Source organism: Xiphias gladius, chromosome 3, assembly GCF_016859285.1.
Source record: "Xiphias gladius isolate SHS-SW01 ecotype Sanya breed wild chromosome 3, ASM1685928v1, whole genome shotgun sequence".
NCBI lineage: Eukaryota > Metazoa > Chordata > Actinopteri > Istiophoriformes > Xiphiidae > Xiphias > Xiphias gladius.
In genome coordinates this window covers 2333695-2343499 of record NC_053402.1, presented here as the reverse complement: position 1 = coordinate 2343499, position 9805 = coordinate 2333695, and the positions used below count along the sequence as shown (strand labels likewise).

General features: G+C 40.6%; 1 protein-coding gene across 1 annotated transcript; it reads left to right on the top strand.

Annotated features, from left to right (window-relative positions):
• The first annotated feature begins 2618 nt into the window (after positions 1-2618).
• Positions 2619-2981, top strand: prr15la (proline rich 15 like a). Its single transcript, XM_040123961.1, has one exon. It carries the CDS (start codon positions 2619-2621, stop codon positions 2979-2981), a length of 363 nt encoding a protein of 120 aa, XP_039979895.1.
• Positions 2982-9805: the final 6824 nt, after the last annotated feature.

Genomic DNA, 9805 nt, shown 5'->3' with positions numbered 1-9805 from the left:
ATAAATATAATAAATGTCCTTTGCCTTTGGTTGTCAGGTATGGGGCCTCCATGGATCTTTGCATAAATAAACCCACGCTGATGACTACTGTGGACTACCAAGGCTACCTGTGACTATACCTGGATAACCTGGCATTGGCCAGTAAGTAAGTAGTTATACAATGCGGTCCATGCATGTTTGGTTGTTTTTGTTCTGTAATCCAGCACATTGGACTTGAAATGCAACAACGCCTGAGATCAAAGTGCTTAATGAACTTTAAGGGGCTTTGACTGTGATAATCCAAACAACATCCTTTTTTTTATGCAGTTAGCCAATTTAAGCACACATAAGCAACCAAAGCTAAAGCAGGACTTCATCCAGTCAAGGATTTTACACTAAATATTTAACACCATGACTGTATTAATGTTGATCTTTATTTGTCAAAGTACCCTCTGTCCCTTAAAATTACAGGGCGATTTCTAAATAGCTCTACAATTCCTATATTGTAGTGATGAGATGTAAAAGCTCAAATAAAGATAAAGTTAAGCACTTAAAAATGAGAACCATGGTTATCATCTTATTTCAAAGTAATGTGATAAATTCTAGAGACATTGTGAGAAAGAAAGTGTCACAGTTAAAACCTCTGAGTATAGAGTTTTATTAATGATGCAGTTTCAATTAACCCATTAAATATGATGGTGTTAAGACAGTATTACATTTATGTAATAATGATTAATGCCCATATCCATGAGCAAACAATATGTTGGGATCTTTTTCAAAGACTTTTGCCGAGATGTTTTCCAGGTCTGCTCGCCTGGACCCCAACATAACAGCCGGTTTATGCCTTCTTCACCTGTCTCAGCCTGGCCACGTGTACCAGCACTCAGGCCTTAAAGGCCCCTAAAGAGACACGTATGCAGTACAGGGTCAGTTACCCAGATTCACACTAAGGTCATCGTCTCACCCAGACATCTGTTTGATACAAAACCTTCTGTCATACGTCAGTTTTCAGAGCATCAGAGGAGAGAGTTCGAGAGACACCACGGAAGAACACTGCGGATGGGGAGAGGCGCTCAGCTCTGCTGCCGTGTGTCGCAGATACACACATGACTGCTTTCTGTGTCTGTCTACACATTTCTTAACTGACTATATTACACAAATTGATCTGGGTCTTTACATTCAATTATGTCACTGAAAAATGAATATTTATTGTTTAATGTTGAAATGCTCTAAAGCATTTCTATTTGCCAGTGATAGTACTGCTATCAGTAAGAATGCAGCAATCCAGAAATGCTCTACTTGCAATTTGATGTCAGTGTGATTATAATAGTATGAGCACAAGTGGTATCTGTCATGTAAATACAAGTGAATGAATGAATATAATCTGAGACACGCCTGCAAACCATTCCTGTAAAACTGCCAAAATGCCGTTTAAAATGTGAAATTTATTGGAGAGCCACTGTTTTCTTTTTTCATTTAAAAACAGAGTGCATTGACTGAGTTTTATCACTGTGCCTTATGTCTATTAACCTGCTGAATGGAAAGAAGAGCTTGCTGAACACATGAAATATGTACATTACTTCTTCATCACTTCTTTGTCATATGACTTTCCCCTGTTTTTCAGCCAACAAAATAAACATAATCAATATTTCCCTTTTGGAAATATCCCTTCCCTTCTCATTAAAGATACTTTAAGTCTGTTATAAAGACAAGTATATCTACAGCTGTGGTTTGGATGTAAGGACTCACAGAGTTTACTTTTCAGAAATTAGTGTGTTTTTTGCACGAGACATGCATGACTGTATTTCTGTTGCAATGTCATTGATGAAGTGACATTTAAATGCGAATTTTTACTACAGCCATGTTACATTTTGTGTGTCAGGTACGAAGAACCATGATTTAACCCCACTTGGCCCCATAAATCACAGCTCCTTCTTTACTTTCACAGAAGGTTAGAGCAAGTTCAGAGTGGACACTGTAGAAAGCAAATCCAACATATAGATCACAAGTTATGAAAAGTTATGAGAGATATCATGAATTGATACAGCAGGCTCCTAGAGTTACAACTATCCTACATTTTGTTGTAAAATTTTCCCAGTGCTTCTCAAATGCTTCCCTATTGTTTCCCATGTTAGCCTAAACAATAATTCAGTGTGTCTTGTAAATCACTAAAACATACAGTATTTCCTCATTTGCGGAACTGTTGTGGCTGAATTGTGTATGTTTCTCTCTTCCTCTACTGGACAAACAACAACGCACATGCACATACAAACTGATGTGACGTACTGACGCACACGCTGTAACCTTAGCATGCGTGCATCCATAGAATGTGGAGACTACTGAATCACACTGAAATATAAACATTGTCATAGGCGGATAGACAGATGCTCAGATAGACACACAGAGAGAGAGAGAGAGAGAGAGAGAGAAGCACAAAGATATTCATATAAAACAGTCAGGTGAACATACATGGATATAGTGTCTGTGTGCTGAAGATTTTTCTTGTTTAATCCCAACAATTGAATTAAATACTCTATTGTTTTTCTCCTCCTCAGCCTACATCTTTTTTTATTCTAACCTTCTTTTTATCTTTTTTTCCCCTCTCCTCAGCCTTCTATCCATCCCATCATTCATCCATCATGACGGAGCCTTCTTCAGGCTGGTGGAAGCTGACTTTCCTGAGGAGACAAAAATCCCAGCCCAAGGTTCTGTATGAAATCCCTACAGACTTTGTTTCCAATGCCACCACTGGCCAGCACGGGCTGGGTGCGGCAACCGGAGGCGGTGCCCACGCGGAGGTCTCTGTGCACGACTCCCAGCTGGACGCCCGACTAGAGAGGATCGTGGATAAAACGACGGCCAGCAAGGGGCGCCATGTCAAGGTGTCCCACTCTGGAAGGTTTAAGGAGAAGAAGAAAGTGCGAGCCACGCTGGCAGAGAACCCAGAGATGTTCCCAGGAGGTGACCCTGCGAAGGATGAGAACCAGAAGGCTAGGAAGTGAAGGGATCCACAAGTACTCTCAAGATAAATAGAAATGCACTCGCACGAAGACATAGTAACATACACCGATCAGCCCCAACATTAAAACCAGTTACCCTTTTTAATGTTGTGGCTGAATGCTGTTCACGTACACACACAAACACACACACACACACATATATAAATGTAAACCCCAGGAACATGCTAACATTTGTTTCAGAAAGACCCGTGAACTGAATACTTAATGGGAGACCACATTCAGTTACAGAAGCAAGCGGAAAAGAAGCTAGCCCAGACATGGCGTCATGTCTCCACAGATGAGTCTGAAATTTTCCCTTTCATTTCGATTCAGGAACAAGTAGTGGCCTTTAGACGAAGTGCAGTTCCATGCTGTTTTCAGCCGTGGTGGTTTCTGTTTCACACACTTTCATACACTTGTTGCAGGGGTTGATCCTACAACCTTTCCTGTAAAAAATCAGCTGTATTGTCTAGATGCACTGGGATGAAACCTGCGGCCTTTCAATTACTGGACGGTTTATTTAACTAGTAGACCAACCTGCCCTGTCATGGCATAAGAAGCACTGGATCATTTTGACTGCACTTTGCCCCATCTGTGAAGGATAGCCGCTGTGACAGGAGCTCGCTTACACTCAGGCTCAGGATCCAAAAGTATGCTTTGGAGGGTTGAGTATAATTTATAAAAAAATAAATATATATTAATCTACCTTTGAAAAAAAGACACAAAAACAGGAACAAAAATCAACCTTTAGATGTCAAACTGATGGAGCAAAGATTCATAAAGCAAATCACAAAGGTTAGAAGTGACCTCCTTTGAATCTAGATTGGAGATTAATAATAAGCATCAGGTATATATTTTGTTATTACATACCTTTAACCAATCATACTGGTTGATTGATGCTATCTGGGGTAGATGTTCAATAACGGTTTTTGAAATCAAATTAGTGTCTTTGTGATAAAAATTCAAAGGAAAGTTATTTTGTTGTGTGTCAGTAAATCATTAGTGGACAGGCATGTTACTAATTTGAGCTCTAGTTCAAACTAGTGGTTCCTAGATTCATTGTAGTTCCCCTTGATTCATCAAGGGGGTCAAATCACACTGTAAGACATTTCTCACAGGCCACTGCTGGTACACTTTACTTTTTACCAGCTACATGCATGTAGGTCAACAACTAGCCCTGTCACTGGGTCATTAAGCTTCTAGAAATAAATATATTGCAAAGACACTCAAATGAATTTTTTCTGTGGCCGGGCTCTAAAAAAAGGGACCTTGAGTGCACCTAAAACATTAGCTGTGCTGATAGTGAGGCCAGATTTACAACCAGAGTAGGCAAAGGATTAAGCACAATACCAAATGACAAAATAAGGGGCTTCAGGAGTAGACTTTATTACCTGATCTCGAGGTAGTTGTACCGGGTCCTTGTGTCAAAATCTAGTCCAATGTATGCATTTATAGGTCTTAAAGTTACTCTTTACTTTTTTGTTCTTTAAAATATACTGAAACTTTTTTTTCTGGATTGAATATTAACTAGCATAGTACTATTAGCTGAGATATTAGCTGGGATAAGCCTATGAACAGTTGTTTATCTTCTTTTAATCAGGGCAATGTCTGGGGCTTGTGATGATATTTTACAGGGCTATGAATATATAGCAAGATATGAAACTCTTTGGACATGTAGTACGTTACTTGCCTCTGCTTCCGGAGTCCAGCTGAGAGCTGCTGATCTGGTAGCCTGGTTTGGCTGAAATCGACATGTCTTGGATTTCGGGCACAAGACAAATACCCTGCAAGTCTGGAATACGCAGTGACTGCATCAAAGCAGGCGGCCTGCACGCAGTGTTGCCAGTGCAGCCCAGCAGAGGGCGACAAACTGTTCATGCAAAGACTCCTCTACCCTGGATTCACCGGACAGTTTACTGAGTCAGAGACTTACACAGATTTTCTTTTCGCTCTTATGTTTCATGTCTGAGCTTTTGGCCTCAGGACTGATGAGAAGGCACGTCTGGATTGTATCTGGAGATCTGTGGAAATCAACTTGTATTTTGACCTAGGTTTGGTTTGAGAAGCTCGTTTTCTAGATGAATGTCAGTCTCTCTCATAATATCTGGTTTATACTTAACATCAAATCAGTAGATAGATCGAATGCATTAGGCAATCAAGTCTTCTTCATGACTTCACGACTGACTTTTAGTAATACCGCTTTCAGTTCGGATTCTGACTTGGATGCTCTATTTCGGTTTCATTGTTTCAGCTCAGTGCTGCAGAACATGATGTATTGTAAATATTTTTTGTAAAATAACTTTTGTGTAAATAAAACATACGTCCAACTTCAATACTAAAGCCACGTAACCGCCAAGTGTATCAGCTATCAGCAGTGCAAAAAGGCGAATCACTATAATAATAAATGAGCTGCTGTGGTCGCTTCAAACCACAAGGGGGGGTCCTCACTCTATGTAAGAGCCCCTCCAGTTTCCTGTACCCAGGCACCACAATGACAACGTGACGCTGTTGGGTAAAATGTCGCCATCTGGTGGTCTGAGGCTAAAATACACATAGTATATATTTGAGTAAAGACTGTACAGCTCACATTCTAGATAATACACAACAATACACACTGGTGTATTTTATAGTAAAAGTCATTATATAATAATGTTTTATCTTAAACTGTTTACTGATGCCTTAGTTCATCCAGTTATTCATTCATTCTCTGCCTGCCTTACCACCGTTCATTAACCGTCCTGTTATTTCAGACCCTGTCACTCCCAACAGCCCTGCCGTAACTCCAGCCTTTCCAGTCACCTGCTTCCCCCGTGCCCACTTGCTCACCTGTTCCCCATTCCCTCATTGGTTCCCCAGTGTACTCTATGTCTCTAGTTTACTCTATGTCCGCTTGCACTGGCTTTTTCAGACTTTTTGTATTTACCTGCTCTTGCCCGGCCTTGTCTTTGACTTTGCCTTTTGCCTGCTGGCTTTTTGTATTTTTGCCTGGTGTGCCTGCCCGCCGACTTCCTAGAGTTCTGAGTCCTGTGTGGGTCTGAGCCCAGACAACTGAAGGTAGAAGACAACTTTATCAAGAAATCTATGACAATAGGACCACTATGCTCAAAGCTAAGTTTAAGTGAAAGTGAACTTTTGGCTAGACTCACAGGATATTCAACTATATTCTAGCTTTCTCTAATCTAGTTATTTAATGTTAAATAGCCAAAAACAATTCTATGACAAATTCCATCTTCTGTAAAAAACAGTACAGATTTTTTTTTTTCTTTTTTTGGAAACAATTTGATTTTGAACAGCAGTAACTACTGCAGTACATTCAAAAAGTATTCAGACTGTTTGACTATTTCACATTTTGTTGTGTTGCAGCCTGATGCTAAAATCCTTTAAATTCAGTCAGGGCTCTGGCTGGGCCACTCAAGGACGTTCACAGAGTTGTCCCTAAGCCACTCCTGCGTTGCCTTGGCTGTGCGCTTAGGGTCATTGTCCTGTTGGAAGGTGAACCTTCGGCCCAGTCAGAGGTCCTAAGCGCGCTGGACCAGGTTTTCATTGAGGATATCTCTGTACTTTGCGCCGTTCAGCTTTCCCTCAACTCTGACCAGTCTCCCTGTCCCTGCCGCCGAAAACCAGAAATCTCGTGAGATGCTGGAAGAAGGTTCGGGAGACCCAGACGCCTTAAGCAGAAGCATTTATTGATGCTAGACACATCGAGGAGAAGAGTGATGAGCAATACAAATGTTAACAGGTTAACCAGCTGTGCCTAAACAGCTATGCTAAAGATAAACGATAAACTATTGTGTAAAGTAGGTGGCATGTGAGTGTGACCTGTGTGCTGACATTACCCGAATAAGAGAATTCAGTTCCCCCTTTTTGATGTGAGAGCAACACTAGCTAACTGAAAAACCCTTGCGAGTAAATCAACAAGAAACAACATTCTACAATTGATCAGTAATAAAAAGTTAAATAGTGCATCAGGCGGGTCATTTAGGATTCCCCAGTGTGCATAAACATGGCACTCACAAATCCAAACACATCTAACTAGAGAGCTAAAGGTTTAATCGAATCATGTGCGTATGCATCACGGGAGCGGTCGCAGGTCAAACATCTCCATCCGTTGTCGGCTTAGGATTCAGGTAAAAGAGACTGCAGCAGCCAATAAAGTCTTCTGCTTATACTGATAAATCAATTAATACCAGGAAAGTACAATTATAATACAACATTAGAAATAATAATCAAGGTCAAATCAAAATAAAATAAAATCCAAATTCATGTATCTTCCACACATACAAGATAACTAAGTGATTGTAGTGACCTAATGTGTACCAAATGAGAATTGTGCTAAATAAGAGTTAAGAAAATTGGCATGAAATGAAAACACAATCAAAATCAAACAAAAATTCAATTCAATTAATACTTGGTCAACCAACTAAACACTAAATCAAATGACCCAAATCAATCAAAAGAATACTTAATCAGTCAGTCCACATAATTAATACCACTTTGATTCTTGCGTTGGAGCAAAACAGTGGGTTTTTAAACTGTTTGCAGAGGTTGCCCTTGTGGTGTATTTCTTACTTTGCTATTACCAACGAGTATTTATGACCTTGACAACTTGGCGTATGTACAAAGTCTATCTGCATATTTACAAAGGGACACGATGCGGGTTCCAAATGGTCGTGCTTCACTGAGCTGTCTTTTCTCCTCGTTTGCTGACGTGTCATTCATCTGTTCACTAGCGGGGGTGAAATTTGTGTGATGCCTGGTGCAGACCATTGTGAACGAATCTTTTCATTTATCTCCTCTTTTCCTACACGTGTGGGCCCAAGTGCAACATGAGCCATCACGCGGAGGAAATTTTACACAGATTTTTATTGTTCTTTTATTAAAGGCAACATTTTTCTATTTTCACTGGCAATTCCTTTACATGTTTAACTGTCCCATCCCTCAAACAGGTTAATTCATCCTGCTGTCTACACAGGTGCGAGCAGTAACCCACAGCTAAAGCTCCAAGCAGCATGCTACACTGAAAAGTTTCACTCTGCTTCATTCTGAAAAGTCAGGGGGTTTTTTTCTTTTAAAAATCCCAGCATATTATCACTTTCCTTCATACTCACATCTGTTGAGGATTAATTAATGAATTGAATTAATGCCTTCCCAGTTATTGGCTACTGCAGAGCCAGCAAGGTGTTCGTTATCAGATGGTCTACAAGCTGAACGGTTTATTCTCAGTGTAGAGAATCATGTATGGATTTGGTGTTGGTGTCTGCAACAAGTCTGGACTCTGAGGCGTGCTTGTCTCAATAGTAATAATATAATAATGCTCCATTTTCCCATCAGTCAAACAAAGAGCAGTGGCTGGATTCAAGGGAGGTGAGCGCTTCAAAGAATTGTGAGGACTGGAAAGAATGATCGCCTCGTAGCCTGAGCAACATGGGCTGTCAGCAACTAGGCCAATGTTCCTGCACTAGGAGGCCTACAGCATAGCCATCCTTCTCATGTACATGCAGATGAAATGGCTGATGGTTTTCGATAAGTGCATGCATCAGATCAGGAAAGTCTTTGTACATATCCTCTGTCTATCGCACCCTGGGAGGAGCAGATTGAACTGTGGCTGCACGTCATCATAAGGTCTGCAGTACGTTGCCCCCCCAGAAATAAGAGCATCTCTTTCTTAGTCGTAGGGGGAGGCATATTGTTCAAGAGTTTCGCTCTGTGGTGAAAGGAGACGCCGTCCACTCTACAGAATGTGTACCAAGTATATCACTTCAGGCAAACAAAACTGTGGCTTAGCAAAAGAAGCTCTGTGACCGCACTCAGCCAGTCTTTGCCGGAGCACAATAGAGTCAGAATGACAAGATTCCTTTAGTGGAGAAGCTCTCAGCAAGTCATCAGCGTGTTGTAGGAGGGTGCTTCGCCCTGGCAACTGCAAATCTATCACCTTTTACTTCTGCTGCCTACACTAAGTATATCAAAAAATATTGTTTATCTTTAAATGTAAATGCAAACAGATACTGAATATCTGGATACAAAGGAACAGGGAAATAATGCTGAACACAAATTAATGACTGAGTAGTACACGGGGCTGGAATTGAATTAGTATGTTGCCCAATTGGAGCTGTTGGTATTACAATGTTATTACAGTAATGTTATTACTGAACAGATCATCATTCATCTGGAAGCCCTGGTTTTGGAAAAGTCTTGCTTGCTTTTGGAAAAGTCTTGCTTGAACCAACACACCTTAATTTATCAGATTGAATCCCACCTTCAATACCAGTGATTGCTTTTTTTTTTTTTTTTTTTTGATACAAGTGGTATTGTTTAATTGGAGGCAGCTTAGCATTAGCTTGGAGTGTCACTCTGTGAGGCAGAGCAAAATTTACAGTCCCATATGATTCTTATGTTTAGTCCATGAAGTGTCTGGGACTCGAGGGAAATCAGAAAGGGTCTACTTTGAACTGAAAGAGGTGGCTGTTGCAGTACAAATGTGCTTTGTGGCAGTGAAAATCATTCACTTCGATGTAAAACTCATCACCTAGACTTGTTATCAACGGAGTGTGTTTCTTAGACTCTGCTACAGCTTCTCTCTTCCATTGGCATCGTGTCACCATTTCTGCAACGCGTTTTCGTTCACAACTGGGTGTTACTGCTACAGTAACTTGTGGATATGAGTCAATGACCTTGATCAATTTGCTCTGTGTGTCAGACAGTTGAATTGGTAAAGCACACCCCCTTTGCTCACACTTCAACCACTCTGGTGTATTCAAAAATGCGTCGGCCAATTGCTTGAACGAAGGATCCGAAGGATTAAATGCAACTATACAATGACAATGCAG

What these genes read in the sequence shown, in the direction of transcription:
- prr15la (XM_040123961.1), top strand. Translation starts at nt 2,619, where the DNA reads ATGACGGAGCCTTCTTCAGGCTGGTGGAAGCTGACTTTCCTGAGGAGA.